This window comes from Setaria viridis, chromosome 8 (genome assembly GCF_005286985.2).
Source record: "Setaria viridis chromosome 8, Setaria_viridis_v4.0, whole genome shotgun sequence".
NCBI classification, from domain to species: Eukaryota; Viridiplantae; Streptophyta; class Magnoliopsida; order Poales; family Poaceae; genus Setaria; species Setaria viridis.
Window position 1 is genome coordinate 31,303,056 of NC_048270.2, and position 16,024 is coordinate 31,319,079.

Below are 16,024 nucleotides of genomic sequence, written 5' to 3' on the forward strand. Positions count from 1 at the left end.
TTTTCTCGGATTGAATTCGGATACGAATAGCTCCAAGATGTGTCAAATATTGATACTCATCCTATTCCGATCTTAGAAATCCAACTTTAAATACAGATATGATACGAATAACTACGGATATTGAATGTACAGATTTATTTAAGTGTCTCAACCCCTTCGGTCAGACAAACGAATGGATCATCCCTATGTGCAGCCGTGCAGGGAGGGAGCCAATCACCTCTGGTTCAAACTTGAATGGCTGGGCCGATACAGCAGGGTATAATTTGCTTATGGGCCTTGTTTTGCCTACAAGTGGCCCAGTTTGGCACTAATTTGTTTGCACCGGGTACAATGTCTCATTCACGTGACACAAATCATAATCATAAGCAAATACTCTTTTAATTCGAATGTAACAACGACAATCTTCTGTCGAAAAGATTACTCATACATTTAACAGCATAGTCGTTGGTCAAAGGCTTATCCGATCCTAATTAACAAAATTAAATTGCATGATGCTTATTAAGTTTTTTAGGCCAATGATGCTTATTATACTAAGTTGGAGTGCAAGATTTTCCCGAATAGTGTGACATAAAGGTTGGTGCATCATGCATGTGATGTTGTATATGCGTGAGTCCATTAAGTTTTCCTATGTGAAAAGTGGAACTAGTTAATTTAAATTTTGTCATGAAGACCTAGATAGTTAAAGCAACTCCAACAATACCCTTCAAACCAAAGCCCCTAAAAATTAAATGAGGTTCTTTCTATTTTTAAGGGTCATCAAAATTTCTCTAACTCCAGCAATAACCTCATGGATAGAGGACTCCCTAGAGACCCTAGGAATGGAGGGTGGAGGGGGGATTTATTTTTTTTTTGAAAGGAAAAGGGCACGAGAATGTGCCTATTTCATTGATAAAGTAGTGGTTACAGCCGGCGAGCCGGGCAAGGAAGAGGGAAAAGGAAAAAAAGGGGGGGAGGCAGAGAGGCACCCAGCGTGTTGTGTTTACAAAAGAAGGGCCGCTAAGGCTCTCGCTCCTGCTGCTACCCACATGTTGGTTGAAGATTTGATTTTTGCTATTAGCGATGTCGTCGGGGAACCCTGGTGGCGGAAGATGCGTGAATTTCGCTCGTTCCATATTTCCCACATAATAAGGAGGGCGAGGCTTCGGGACGGGGGAATTTAGAGACCTCCCTAAAATAGGAAGCCAAGTAGAGGACATGCTGGAGTGCGTTTTTTCACTTGACCCTCTAAACTTCGAGTAGGTGGCTATTGTTGCTCTGACAACTTTCTCATTTGTAAGACCATATTAAGCCCCGTTTGGATACCTCCTGCTAAAGTTTAGCACCTGTCACGTTGGATGTTTGGATGCTAATTAGGAGTATTAAATATAGACTAATTGCAAAACTAATTGCACAAATGGAGTCTAATTCACGAGACGAATCTATTAAGCCTAATTAGTCCATGATTTGACAATGTGGGGCTACAGTAACCATTTGCTAATGATGGATTAATTAGGCTTAATAGATTCATCTCGCGAATTAGCACAGGGTTCTGCAATTAGTTTTATAATTAGCTCATGTTTAGTCCTCCTAATTAGTATCCGAACATCTAATGTGACACTGCTAAAGTTTAGCACCTAGTATCCAAACACCAGTTCAAGGACGACACAACTAACAAAGACGAAACGGTCAATGCATGGTAGAAACGCATCGTAGTTCATTGCTAGAGAAGTAACTTTTAGTATCAGATCCAAATCCTCTCTTTTAGTACCAATTTCAAAATTGGTATCACTATGTCGGTACTAAAGGGATCTGGGTCATCCACGCGGCACTAAAAGGCACCAACCAATACTAAATTGTTTTGCTCCAAAAACTAAAGAAAAAATATTTGTTGAACAGCCGGGAGGCTCGTACACACGCGCATCGTCATAAGTTACAAGTGACCTTTTGGTACGTGGGATTCGAACTCACAACCTCAAACCTCCCGCGACCCTTCTTTATCATCTCATCTACACAAACACCCGGTACTAAAAGATCTTCGGAGACCCCTAAATTTAGACCCAGTACTAATATTAGCATTAGTACCGGGTCAAAAATGTGGCTGGTACTGGTGCATGGGACGAAATGTGGTTAGAGCGAGTAGATACCGAACGATGAACCACACCATTCAAATAGGTCGAGAATGAACCACATTGCAGGTGCACGCATGAACCATTTTAGTGTGTTTACTGGTCCCTCCGTTTCAAATTTTAAATCATTCCAACTTTCTTGGAGAGTCAAACCATTTTTATGTTTGACCAAAATTATAAAGAAGATCATAAAGTTTTATGGCACCGAATAGATATACTATGAAAATATATTTAATGAATAAACTAATGATACTTATTTAATATTATGAATGTTAGTATTTTATTGTATAAATTTGATTAAATTGTTTTTAACTCTCGATAAAGTTGAAATGATTCGTAACTTGGACGGAATGGAGGGAGTACGCGGCAACGTTTGTTCGCGCATACATTGGCTCTACTGCGGCGTGCTACGTCGGATAAAGGAACGGCGGAGTCCCCATGCAGAGGCAAGGCGATGCTCATCCGCTCCATTCCTCCACGGAAACACGACACCGTCTCACCTACTCCCCTTCCCGGCAACCTGCGAAAACTCCAAGTCCCGATCACTCCTCTCCGGTCACGTGGAGGTGGAGCCCGCACCGCCGAGCCCGCGCCGCTCGTCACGCCACCTCGGTCGTCGACGACGCAAGCCAACTCTGCCACTGAGCTCGGTCACGCTCACTGTCACCCACCCTGCTAGCCGTCAAGTCACACCGAGCGTCCGATCGTGGACGTGGCTGCGGTCGACGTGGTGTCGCCGCGCCACGGCCACACCCCCGCTCGCCGCGCCACGTCGCCATGCGCCTCGCCACGTCCCGCCGCCGCCGCCGCCGTCGTCGTCGTCCCGAGATGCATGCACGCGCTGCGTCGATCGATCTCCCCCTTCCCCGCGCGTGTATAAATACACCCGCTCGTCCATGGCCATCGGCACCACACCACCCATCTCATCTCCACAGTCCTCGACCACTCCTCGACCGCTAGTAGTAGCAGTGATCGATCGGCGGCCGGCCATGGGGAAGTGTAGTGGGGGCGGCGGGTGGTGGGCGTTCCTCCTCCTCGCCGGGGTCCTGCTAGCCGCGGCGGCGACGGCCGGCGCCGCGGAGGAGGTAGCGTCCGCGGCGGGAGAGGTGGCGGCGGCCGAGGCCGACCGGGACCCCAAGGGGGACCTGCAGTGGTGCAGGATGGGGTGCCAGTGGCAGTACGGCAAGGACCAGGGCCGGCGGAGCGAGTGTGAGCGCGAGTGCCGCCAGCGGCACCGCGGCCAGGACGGCGAGATGCAGGAGGAGGCGGCAGCGGACGTCGACGTGCTCCGCTCCGGGAGGGGCGAGTGCCGGTGGAGGTGCGTGCGCCGCTACCAGGACCAGCCGTCGCTGTTGCAGGAGTGCATGACCCAGTGCCGCAGCCGCGAGCAGCAGGGCGACGGCGTCGAGGAGGAGGAGGGCGAGAGCGTCGGCGCGTACAACTGCAAGAAGTGTCGGGAGCGGTGCGAGCGCCGCCCCGCCGGGGACTGGCAGGAGAAGCAGCGCTGCCTCATGGAGTGCCGCCGCCGTGACGGCCCCATCGCCGACGAGGAGGAGGACAACGACCGCTGCAGGCAGCGGTGCCAGCACCACCACGACTACGACAGGAAGCAGCAGTGCGTGCGCGAGTGCCGTCGCCACCACCAGGGCGGCCGCGGCGACGCCGACGAGGACAACAACTACTGCTCCGACCGCTGCCAGCAGAGCTGCCAGCGCCACGGCGACCGTGAGACGCAGCGCCAGTGCGTGAGCTGGTGCGAGCGCCAGGAGGGCTGCCGCCGCCGCGACGGCCCCATCGCCGACGACGAGGAGGACAACGACCGCTGCAGGCAGCGGTGCCAGCACCACCGCGACTACGACAGGAAGCAGCAGTGCGTGCGCGAGTGCCGTCGCCACCACCATGGCGGCCGCGGCGACGCCGACGAGGACAACAACTACTGCTCCGACCGCTGCCAGCAGAGCTGCCAGCGCCACGGCGACCGCAAGGCGCAGCGCCGGTGCGTGAGCTGGTGCGAGCGCCAGGAGGGCTGCCGCCGCCGCGACGGCCCCATCGCCGACGACGAGGAGGACAACGACCGCTGCAGGCAGCGGTGCCAGCACCACCGCGACTACTCCAGGAGGCAGCAGTGCGTGAGCGAGTGCCGCCGCCAACACGGCGGCGGCTGGGAGGCGGCGGTGGCCGGCGCCGTCCTCCAGGTGGTGTGACGCGCATGGCGTGGCGCACAGCGAGTAAAATAAAAACGGCCGTACGACGTGTCACCGGCCGCCGCCGGCGTGCCTACGTGGCTAGCTGGCCTGCGGAGACAACCCCACATCGACCGAGCACTGCTTCCCGTCCGTATATACACCTGTATATACGCGCGCGTATACGCCTCGCTGTACGTAGAGGAGGCGTAGGAATAAAGAGCGGTGGATGCGTGCGTGGCGATGGCTCTCCGCACGAGAGAGCTGTCTTGTACCGCATGCGATGATGTAAATATGGGGATGTGAGGGACCTGCTATGTGGTGGCACTGTTCTGCCTAAATCATGCTCGAAACGTGTGTAGCATGTTGAGAGGCTATGTGTGGTGTTAAATAAAGTGAACGTTTTCTGAAATTTTATGGTTCTTTTTTTTAAAAAAAAGACTGTCGTGGTGATTTTTCTGCATTCCTACGAAAATTGAATTGTTTTAAGTTTTAACTACATGTCTACATCATAAAACATGCATGGAACCAATCGCGCATGCTAAAAGTTCGACTGCGGTGGATACGATATGTGTACATACAGTACCTGTTCCTCAAGTTATAAATTTAGCATCAATAATAAACGATGTTCACACTATTCCATCAATTATTCTGGGATAGGTGACACTTTAGACATCTCTTCATTTCGGATTGTTCAATGAATCTTTCATTTCGGATTGTTCAGTGAATCTACAAAATCCCTCGAGTTGGATATAAATCTAGGCTTGCGACCAACTGGAGTGAAGTCGTAACAAGGAAGCCTTGCAACGGTCTTAACTAAATATCCAGACAAAAAAGAACAAAAAATTGAGTTAAACTTCTCTAGTTATGTTTATAGAAAAATACATAAACATCTACAATATCAAACACTTTCATAGTTTCATTAGATACACCATACAATATATATTGGTTGAGCATTTATTTAAGATTATAGATGTCAATTTAATTTTTTATAAACTTAGTCTTAGATAAGTTACTAGTTGCTATGTTTTACAAACTCCCTCCGTTCCTATTTATAAGAACACGCATACTTCAATAATTTAGCCAACAATTTTTTATTTTTACAATGATTTAAACTTTATAATCTTTGATCAATAATTTAGCCAACAATTTTTTATTTTTACAATGTAAACTTGGTATGGTTGTATTTGTATTTAAATGTACTCTCCAATAGTTATAAGTTTATAATCATGCATAATATAATATAAGATAAATGAATGGTCAAAATCTAATTTAGGAGACCTTGTCATGTCATATCACCCCTTATAAATAGGAACGGAGGGAGTATTTTGTAATAGAATGTACTCTCTCTCCCATTATAAATATTTCCATATTTTGTCCTAAGTCAAATATCTACTGCCATTTCACTTACTAAACTCAACAAGTGAAAGGTATTTTGCAACCCACGAAACTTGTCACTTGTTTGTTGTTTCGAGAGGCAAATCAACAACTCGCCAGCACTAGATTTGTGACCAACTACTAGGGATGGGAACTAGGGTGCCCGATCTTTTATCAGATGAAGATAACTCTCGATATGGTGGAGAAACAACACACTCGATCCGACTTCTGATAAGCAAGATTCGAACCCCGCAATCGAAGCACCACTTCTCCTTTGGTTATCAACCGTACACAGCCCGGTTGACCTCGCCACGAAGGCTATCCCCTGCATGCAAATCGAGAACACAAGCAAGGGTAAGGAAGAACGTAACTCAATTGCAAAAAATCTTGAATTTAAACACACGAAGTTGGGGTCTCACAAACCGATGAACGGTGACTGTCAATGACAAAAATAATCTAAGTAAAACTCAAACCCTAACTTAGCTGACTCTACTAAATATAAAGTGTTTAGGGGCGTGCAAGACCCCTGGACGCACCCCTAGTGGGCTCCAACATGATGCACGGGCCAACGGCCCGAAAGATGGTGGCGCAGCATCCTAACAGATTCTAACATCCACTTATTTCGACGATTCCCATTGCTCTGATGGAATTTTAGCATGGGACCAGCTCCATTGAAAGCTCTATCAAATTATCTTTCCATCCATATATAGAACGTCACAATCCGACTCCGTATGCGGCCTGGGCGGCCAATCTAAGGCAGACTGCTTCTGGATTTCGAGGTGGACTCGAAGTTGATGTGCATTGGGCCTCCGTGTGACTTGGACGCTCCTTGCTGGACCTCTCCACCTTCATGCTTCTTCTCAAGTACTCCCTGGTCATCTCCATTATTCCTAAGCGCAATAACATTATTGGGTAGCAATCCATTCTCAAAATTAATAAAAGAAGTACACAAGAACGAGCTCACTTGTTGATACAATTGTCTATTTCAAGTTCTAGTGATTGGTCCCTGCAGAATAATTGGAGCTGCTCACCTGTTGATTCAATCTAGCTCGAGCTCTAGTGATCGGTCCCTCCAGAATAATTGGAGTATCATGTGTAACTAAAGGAGCGATGTCCTCATCAACTAGCCTTCCTAATCAACCTCCATGTGGTCGTGAAGAGATTTAGTCCAACAAATAATATCACATAGCAATTCTATAATATACGTGTACATTTATATATAGGTATAATAATTAGGCATTGGCACATACAACAAATAACTTACTCTCTGTTTATTCTAGTGTCATCTCTAATCTCTCATGTCCAGTACTAGCTGCATACACGCATATTTCGGTTGGACTTCTCTATAATCTATACATGCATATTTTGTAGAGAGACGAGCCGACTTCACTATCTAGGCCATACCTTTCCTTTTTGCAATGCTACAATGCATTTTGTAACCTGTCAGGTGCAGCAAGAGCTGCAGTCTTTTCAGTGGCACCCCCTTTGTGCTTTGTTTATGAGTTATTTTAAACGAATGAATCTACTAGTGTAGTCTACTACCATCAACTCTGCAGAAGGTCACTATCTTTGTTTTTCTGGCTGGCACAAGTTATGATTCATTCCATAGTACATTTAATTAACACATCAAGGGATTCACAGCCAAAGCACAACACAAAATTTCCTCTGTCAATTAGAAACTCTCGAAGACTACTTAAGTACTGGTCTGGTTTTTCCACAGGTTCCATACTTCAGGATTCATCACCGCTGTTCGAGTCCACGGAGGAAGACGGGGGTGGCGAGTCAGGAGACTGGTACTTCACTTGAGACCGTCGCCATGTCTGGTTCATGAGGCTCTGAGCATGGAGCAGCGGGGGGTGGCGAGACTGGTTTGCGGAATGCTTCTGGCTGTGGCTCATGTTGACGATCGCGGTCACGATGTCCATGATTGTGGGGAGCAGTCTTGATAAAATCGTAAGAAGAGCAGATAGCTGCACATGGCAAAATCGTAAGAATAACAATCATTTTGAGATCAGTGTGAAAACTACAGTAGTACAATTGCACAGAAATGCATCAGGCAGAAACACAAGAACATTATTATGTTGCTTGGTGAAAACAGATGAAGTGGGGTTCTAGGAGCAGAAACGCTGCTTTATGCAGCAACTTTGGATCTAATGTCTGTGTAAAGAGATGTTCTTACCGTGCCATGGCGAAAATAAGCAGTGATGTCATATTGCAGCCATATGGCATATGATAGCACGAAGGCAACAAAGAGCCCTAGAAGGTACAACGGGTTCCTGTTCATCAGCAAAAGAAAATGATTACACTAGTTACACGTGCTGACGTGCCAGCAATGAAATCTGCATTCTGGAAGTGTGTGCAATCGCTTATTAGGCTTAACCAAAGATGGAAAGTGAATAAATAAATTATTTTGGCGAGATGATTACCTAACAAGAAACATAAATTCATTGTAACCTAGAATTGCCAGAAGTAGAACAGTCCATGCAGGCGGCAACCAGTTCTTGCTACGCCTATGCGATTCCTGGCAGGAGAGAATTCAGATTGGAAGAGTTTGATAAGCAAAATGTATTCAGATTGAACTATCATAAACATAATTCATCAAAATTCACGTTATACCAATGATCCAGCAAAAGTATACTAAATTTAGAAACAGAATTCTGTGAAACCAAGGAAATCAGTTTCAAAGTTGATTATATGCAACAAAACTACGGATGCAAGTGGGCTGACCCGCGAACCCAGGCCTAGACGTGGGTTTGCCCGTCAGCCCCACCTGCATCCCTAAACAAAACTGTGAACATGGATCATAGTTATGCAATCACTGACCCCTCAACATGATGAGCAATTGAGAAGCAACTGAAAAAAAAAAATACCTGCATAGACATCGCTTGTGCAACAGCATACTCTGTCTCTGCTTTGAATTGCCTCCAGATGGATTTACACTGCACTGGTGTAATCAGTGTATCCCTTGGTGACACCTGCACAATTCGAAAAGTATTGCAAACTATTTCTCACTGTATATCATCCTAATAAACCGTAAATATGCAGGTGCAGTGTAGGCAGCAAAACCTCTTCCCACGTGCTTGAAGCAAGTGGGTCATAAGTAAATTCAACACTCCTCTTCTGGGAAAGGGGTCCACCATCTAAAAGAGCAGTAATCAGAGCCCGTTCTATTTTGTCTGGTTTATCATCCAACCGTATAGCTGCCATTACAGACATAAGTCTTAAAGCCTGCAGTGCAACACGAGATCCAGACTATGTTATGGACAAACACTATGAATCAGGTCAGTGCAATATTGATTAGCTGAAAAAATGTCAAGGATAAATACTGCTAAGCGTGCTTCTCTAGTGATTGCCCAAAGATCTTCATCTCCTGTCCATGTCCTTGGCATTGAATCCCTATCACGGCTCAACACAGTGAAAAACCTACAATGATGTTAGGAGAAAAGGTATGCACGCTTATGGTAGTAGGACATGAAAACTGGGACTGCATTATCCCTTTCTAATTTTTCAAATAAAAAAAAGAAGAAAAGTATACCTTTCTTTCATACGCAGCAGAACATTTCCAGCTTCCTCTCTAGATTTCATTTCCACTACACTTCTTGCATGTTTCCTTAAGTCTGAGACCATCTCACTGGAAATTGTCTGGTCCAGGTCAAACTCAGAAAGGGAAGCTGAGAATGCAAGAGCAGCATTTTCAGTCTCACGCCTATATAGTCTCCTAATACAAGCCCAGGAGTCTCTCTCGCCAGTTTCCAGTAAGGATTGTACAGGCCCAGCAAGTGCATCTGATAACAGCTTCTGCAACATGCAATGGGAAAAGGTCAAAAGATAAGAAATGTTCTGAAAATGACCATGGCTTGTAGAACTTGCAAGATCAAGGGAGTTAACCTCATAATTAGCTTTTAGTTCAGCCAATTTTGCATTCCTAATAGATTCTACATGAGCTTGTATATGCTCTAGCAGTTTGTTCCTAAATTTTGAAGTATCCCACTCTACATGTTTTACTGCTGCATCTGCATAAAAAGGAACAAGGACTTGACATCACTGAATTGTAGATTGGCAAATATAAAAGATACATAATAATGAGTATTTTTTAAAGAAAACGCATGAGCAAGTGTTTTATTAAGAGGAGAGAATACATATAGCACAACTATCTATATAAGCATCATCTGTTCCAGAAAGACACACAAAATGGTAAAGGGCTTCATGAGCTTAGGATTGCACTGATGCTACTGTCCACCAGAAGCTCAGAAAGCAAAATCTTACTGAAACCTGAAGTGTGCAATGAGTTGAGGATAACTTTGTAGCAATATATGAGATTTCACTAAATGTTACGTAGTTGACAAAGGAATATCTTGTTTAACTTGATGGCTAAACATTTTCTTCCCAAGACATCTAGTGGCAGTTGTTCGCATACCTCTCAGTCCAGCATCAAACTCTGCTATTGCAGCCTGAGCACACTGACGAACTGATGCTGCAAATCCCTCTCTGCTCCTTAATGATTGTTCCAGATCACTTTCGAATTTTTTCAGAGTCACAACATGCAGGTGCTCTATCACTGTCTCGAGAGCAGGATATGTGTGCTGCAAAACAGAGTTACTCTCATGATACTATGAAATAAAAGGCCAGCTATAGGGAAGGTGAAATAGTCCATTAAGTTTCAAAGAAGTTGTCCTTTATTAAAATGTCCCATTTATAACATTACAGCAGCCATAATTATGCATGCATCATCCCATAGGACTTAGAAGCACACGGGAAAGATCTAGCTGTCCAAAAACAGGGCTGAGATGTTTGCATTATGATCACAGTGACTGGAATATACACTCAAATACTAGAAAATAACAACTTACAAAATAATTCATCATTAACCACTGATTCTTAAGCAAACATAGATATTAGTCCTTGAGCTTAACTATGGCCCTCCTCATCAGCAGATATCATCAGGTAGGATAAACTAGCTTCTCAAATCAGAGGTGAAATTGGCCATTTGGAAATGAGTTACTTACATGTAGCATTGAAGATTCTAATTGTTGCCGCTTAGCAGTTCTTACACCTTCATCAAAATACATGGTTTCCATGTCATACCTACAACAAAATTAGTATGATAATTTGTCACATGGGCTTACAAGAACCAATCAAAATAGCTAGCTCAGGAGACCTCTGCATCTGTGGGGTATCCAGGACTAAAATACGGCCAGTCAGATGTAAAAATATACTGTTCCCGGTGTTTGAGAATTTGCATGCTCCTGTTTGTAGGTTAAATTGTTTCAAGAGAATAGACTGCTTTTATCCTAGTACAAGCATTAATGGATGGGTATTTTTAGAAGTAGAAGGAGAAAAACCAAGGGCATTATAAGGAAACCAGTAATTAAATTGATTGATTGTCAGATACCAACTTAGTTTCCATATAAATGTCTAAGCATGCAGCATGAAAGGAAATGCATTAGCATTGTGTCTCATGACTCAAGAGAATGAAGAACGACAAGTAGTCAAAGCTAGCGAATTCAGGCTGTTGAATTCATGACAGCCACTGTGTTTATCTTAACTTTCTTAAAAGAAACGCCGCAATGATTAGTCAGATCACCCACCCTGATAGATAAGAATTGAGAATAGCTCCGAGCCTCGTTCCAAAGCTCAGTACTGGACCAGATTTTACAGCTGCATCTAGCTCCAACCAACCCTGCAGATCACAAATTCACAATAATTAATCCCCATTCAGTCAATTAAATAAATAATGCAGAGCTAGACACAAGAGCACTGTTACCTTATCGGACAAAAATTGCCCGAGCTTTTCATGCACAATCTCTTCACATCGAACAGTAGCAACCATGACCTAGGAAACAGAAGAAAGTGTTACATTTTCAATATATAGTATTGAAAAACAAATTGATGGCATGCTCACGTGCACAATTATAACTGTTTAGTTTTGTAGCATTGATGGCAAAGAATTGCACAGCAACCTTGTGAGCAGGAAGGTTGAGGTCCTTATTTTCACGTATTACTTTCCAAATCTGCAGTGCACTGAGACAGAAACCTGAAGCAGGTATCACACCTCTTCTATCAGCTGCAAGACCGCCTGGTGCAATTGAATGATAAAACCTCTGCCTGAGTTGTCCAACCTGTAAGAAAGGAAAAATAAATATGACATGGTACACCATAAGGCATTAAAATGGAATAAGGTATGCATTAATGCAGAGCTCGTATGTTCCATTGAAGACAAAAGTTCCACAACAAATGCAATTGTAACCAACAGAGAAGCGAAGGGAATTCTGGTACATTAAAGAGAGAGAAATGGAGTACTTGAACGTCCAATGTACCTGCTCCATGAATAGTTCTTCTTTCTCTTCATAACTTGACAGAGCAGTAACCTCCACCTTTATATTGCAGAAAACATAGGTCAGTTGATGCATGAAAGTGTCACTTTCAGAAAACTGATGCACTGACATTGAAGAATTCACTAAGCGCTGCTTCCTTGTAGGCTTCCGGTTTCCGAACAGAGTCCCATATCTGGTAGAAAACGATCAACAGTTAGAGACGAAGAGAAAAGCAGGTAAGCAGATAATAAAAAATTGGCACCTTCTGAATATCCTCCTTGAGAGCTTGAGTTAGAAACTCTAGTGGGGTCTAAAAATAGGAAAAACAGAGCACAGAAAAGTCAAACCAACTAAGAATATCAGACTGCAGATATACAGAGAAAGTGGAGCTCAGCCTCCGGAACTGTACAAACCTTTGTTTTATCACGGATAACAAGTAGCAGTGTCGTCTTGCGGGGGCTGAATAAGCGCATCAAAACCTTAAAGAGATAATAATAATAAGACGACTGAAAATGGGAGAATTCAGACACTGCCTTATTGGAAGATATCTATCACCTGAAATACCGTTCTCAAAAGAGGCCTGTTTGCAGCATGTTCTCGTCCTATGTCATGACACCACCTGCAGAACAGATAATAATTAAACATCTCTCTACTCATCCAAATTTTAACTTTCAATAAAGCATCAGTATGTGAACAGTAACTCACAAATTTATCATAACAATGTCTGAAACTGCAAGAGCAAACAGAGCACTCTGCTTCTCGAAAGCAGTATCATCCTGCAACAATAACACAAAGAATAGTATTTGAGTGATAAATAACATTATCATACAATAGTAACTAGGGGCTCACGAGTGGTAAACTGAAAACACTAGAGCATCACAACAGGAAACGAATGTCAGATTTATGAAACAAAATGACTGAATATGTACATTTTAAGTTGATGCGATGCAAGGAAATCTTCACTCGGCACTCATAGCAGGTATGATTAATTAAAAATGAAGTTAGTCTAATTCCACTGAAAATAATAGATGCTCAAATGAGTGGCTTGTATTCAGGCAGCACAGGATGGTACTAGTAAATAACATGGAAAGGGTCATGTATAGCTCCAGGCAACCAAATGCATTAATCACCAACGTGGCCCCTTTTTCGGAGCCATTACTCACAGCATGGTAGTCCTGGAGATCATCACAGCAAAGTTAACAAGGGCACTAATGCTGCATGTGAATCAAGCCAGGTACCACTAATTACTAAATGCAGCCATTTTCTTCTTGACAGGTTAGATGCAATAGTACATAGGAATGCAGCTACTTCAAATTTGAAGATCTGTCAGCACATAAGGTACAAGGAACACGAGAACATGCTATAGCGCAACGTACAGTTACTCCATCAATTCCACATGGAACCAAAAATGGATATGATGGGAACAAAAGGAAAAAAAAAACTCTGTTCAGGAACATTTCTGCAAGTAAACTTTCACCTGCCCCCTTTCCCTCCCGTCCGTCCCCTCCAGATCCAGTACAACGGTGAAGGGCTCGACCCCAACGGCCTTGGCGATCCAAATCCCCTTGGTGGTCTGGTGCCTGCCATCAATCAAACAAACAACAACAAAAAGCGTCCAGAATTCCGCACACCGCAACGCACCAAAAAAGCAGCTGATGAAGTCGACGGTTCCGGCACGGCCGTGCAGTTGGGTGCCCGCGGTGAGGCGGCTTACCTTCCTCTCAAGGCATCCATTTCCCTGAAGCTTGTCCCGAAGAGATGGTTGAGCAAGGTGCTTTTCCCTGAGCGCGGAGCAGAGCAGCCGTGAGCTCAGAGGTTTTGGATTTTAGTAATAACTTCCTAAACAAAACTTGCGACATGACGATAATTGGCGAAACAAAACGAAATCACCGCGATTGCTCCCGACATCCTCTATTCCTCACCCCCGGTGATCACCGGAAGTACGTAACCGAGACGAACATAGCGTAGAGGGGAAAATCACGCAGCATCCACGGAGGGAGGGGAGGCGCCGAGGCGGCGGCTGGCGAAACGTACCGCTGCCCTGGGGCCCGAGGATGGAGACGACGGCGTAGGAGAGGCCCTGCCCCGGGAGCCCCGCGGCGGCGGCGAACCGCTCCATCGCGGCGCCGTCCATCTCGCCGTCCGCGCCCACCACCTGCGCCGCGTGGCACTCCCCGCCATCCCCGCCGCCAGCTGCGGCATCGCCCATCGCCCCTCGCTCGTCGTAGCTCCGAAGCAAACCCGCCGGCGGGGGGGATCGGAATTCGGAAGCGACCCGCAACGGCTAGAGAGGAAGCAGAGGAGAGGGAGAGGGAGAGACAGGTGTCGGCGTGTGGCGTCGCCGCCGCCGCTGCGGGTTTATACGTGGTTTTACGGAAGGAATTGAAACGGCGGGTGGATTGCGACGGAAGGGTTGGAAAAGGGCCCAAAAAAGGACACGATCACACACGGTCAAGGAACCCCTCCAGTGGCTTCCGAAGCATACGTGTGGCAAACCATACAATTTCCTTGCCTTCTAATGCGTAGTACGTGGCTCCGAGAAGAGTTAGGTTGCATCGTTGGAATGCGTGGAAAAATAATTAAATTAATATTTAGTATCATAAGTAAATAATAAGTTGGATGGAATTAGGGATTCTCGTTTGAAGGACTTGATTCTGATGCGGTGACCATTTTTCAACGGAGATTGTTCCATAGGGCACTGCACCTATAGCAGAATCTTTATTACATACTCATCCATCCCAAATTATAGGTCATTCCAAGAATCTTGGGAAGTCAAAAGGGGTGTTTGGATCCCCGGACTAAATTTTAGCCCTTGTCACATCGAATGTTTGGACACTAATTAGGAATATTAAACATAGGCTAATTACAAAACCAATTTCACAACCCCTAGGCTAAATCACGAGACGAATCTATTAAGCCTAATTAGTCCATGATTTGACAATATGGTGCTACAGTAAACCTTCGCTAATGATGGATTAATTAGGTTTAATAGATTCATCTCGCGATTTAGCCTAGGGGTTCTGCAATTAGTTTTGTAATTAGCTCATGTTTAGTTCTCCTAATTAGCATCCGAATATCCGATGTGACACGGACTAAATTTTAGCTCCAGGATCCAAACACCCCCAAAGTATCTCAAGTTTGACCAAATTTATATGATAATATAATAACATTTATGATGTCATCTAAGTATCATTAGATTCTTCATCAATTATATTTTCATAGTATACCTATTTGATGTCATAAATCTTTATAATTTTCTCTATAATTTTGATCAAACTTGAGATGCTTTGACTCTCCAAGATTCTTGGAATGACTTATAATTTGGGATGGAGGGAGTACCATGGAGCTTCTTTGATCTATTATCAGCTTATGATAACCTAAGGGGAAAAATGTGATTTGGTATAATCTAACTTAACATGAGCGCTCGGCATTAAAGAAAAAAAGTTGCATGTACATCTTTATAACATGGGTTTTCTTTAAGCACTATAACAATCCAACGTACTACCTCCATATCATTTTATTTGACGCTCGCCAAATAATATGAGTGGGAGGGAGTAATAAATTAGGTGTTCAAGCACTTTGCAAATTTAAATAACCTGTTATTAGCCGAATTTTAACCTCTTTAGGCTAGTGTGATAAGGTTTATACTATATTCCCAATCCAGTATTTGAAAGCCAATTACATGTATAAGGAAACCAATTGACGAATTAGACAAGGTTCAAATTTAAAAATTAGGTGTAGGCATGTAGCATGAACATCATTAATTTTCAAAGAGAAATGATAGAAACTTCGGTTCTGGGTTCGGGGATTGCATAACTTGCAACCTCTGTAAATATGCTAAATGGAAGCATGTTAGGGGAAAACTGGACATGGCATAGTAATTTGTTTTTGTATAGGGTCATTTCGTATGGAATAAATATATTTGGACTGAACGTCAGATGAATTTGTAGGGAACGTGTCCTTTCTTCTGCTAAAACCTTTGGAACCTCAATTTTAAAGAACATAGAAATTACAAGTTTAAGATAAAAATAAATTCCCACGCGAT

At 44.2% G+C, this 16,024-nt stretch overlaps 2 protein-coding genes across 3 annotated transcripts; one reads left to right on the plus strand and one right to left on the minus strand.

The window, feature by feature from the left end:
- Window positions 1–3,028: 3,028 nt before the first annotated feature.
- On the plus strand, window positions 3,029–4,609 carry LOC117834060 (uncharacterized). The gene has a single exon (XM_034713678.2). It carries the CDS (start codon window positions 3,095–3,097, stop codon window positions 4,307–4,309), a length of 1,215 nt encoding a protein of 404 aa, XP_034569569.1. The 5' UTR covers window positions 3,029–3,094; the 3' UTR covers window positions 4,310–4,609.
- Window positions 4,610–7,214: 2,605 nt separating this feature from the next.
- Window positions 7,215–14,306, minus strand: LOC117866415 (protein ROOT HAIR DEFECTIVE 3 homolog 2). Of its 2 annotated transcripts, none has more exons than XM_034750619.2 (22): window positions 14,014–14,306; window positions 13,694–13,760; window positions 13,457–13,559; window positions 12,685–12,755; window positions 12,535–12,598; window positions 12,393–12,458; window positions 12,242–12,289; window positions 12,110–12,172; window positions 11,983–12,039; window positions 11,626–11,784; window positions 11,430–11,498; window positions 11,254–11,345; window positions 10,672–10,750; window positions 10,083–10,248; window positions 9,554–9,678; window positions 9,201–9,463; window positions 8,992–9,061; window positions 8,732–8,893; window positions 8,536–8,640; window positions 8,092–8,186; window positions 7,845–7,941; window positions 7,215–7,635 (listed from the first exon to the last, which is right to left on the minus strand). In XM_034750619.2, the coding sequence occupies exons 1-22, from the start codon at window positions 14,186–14,188 to the stop codon at window positions 7,396–7,398; spliced, it is 2,436 nt and encodes an 811-aa protein (XP_034606510.1). In that variant the 5' UTR covers window positions 14,189–14,306; the 3' UTR covers window positions 7,215–7,395. The 2 variants fall into 2 exon arrangements, with proteins under 2 accessions (XP_034606510.1, XP_034606509.1); XM_034750618.2 differs by having other exon boundaries at window positions 8,992–9,088.
- Between the last annotated feature and the right edge of the window lie 1,718 nt (window positions 14,307–16,024).

Bases quoted from the DNA above. Each gene is read 5' to 3' on its own strand.
- LOC117866415 (XM_034750618.2), bottom strand. From the start codon at position 14,188: ATGGGCGATGCCGCAGCTGGCGGCGGGGATGGCGGGGAGTGCCACGCG. The intron at 9,089-9,200 runs GTATACTTTTCT...ACATCATTGTAG, and splicing joins CTGCTGCGTATGAAAGAAAG to GTTTTTCACTGTGTTGAGCC. The intron at 8,641-8,731 runs GTTTTGCTGCCT...CGAATTGTGCAG, and splicing joins CTTCAAGCACGTGGGAAGAG to GTGTCACCAAGGGATACACT.
- LOC117834060 (XM_034713678.2), top strand. From the start codon at position 3,095: ATGGGGAAGTGTAGTGGGGGCGGCGGGTGGTGGGCGTTCCTCCTCCTC.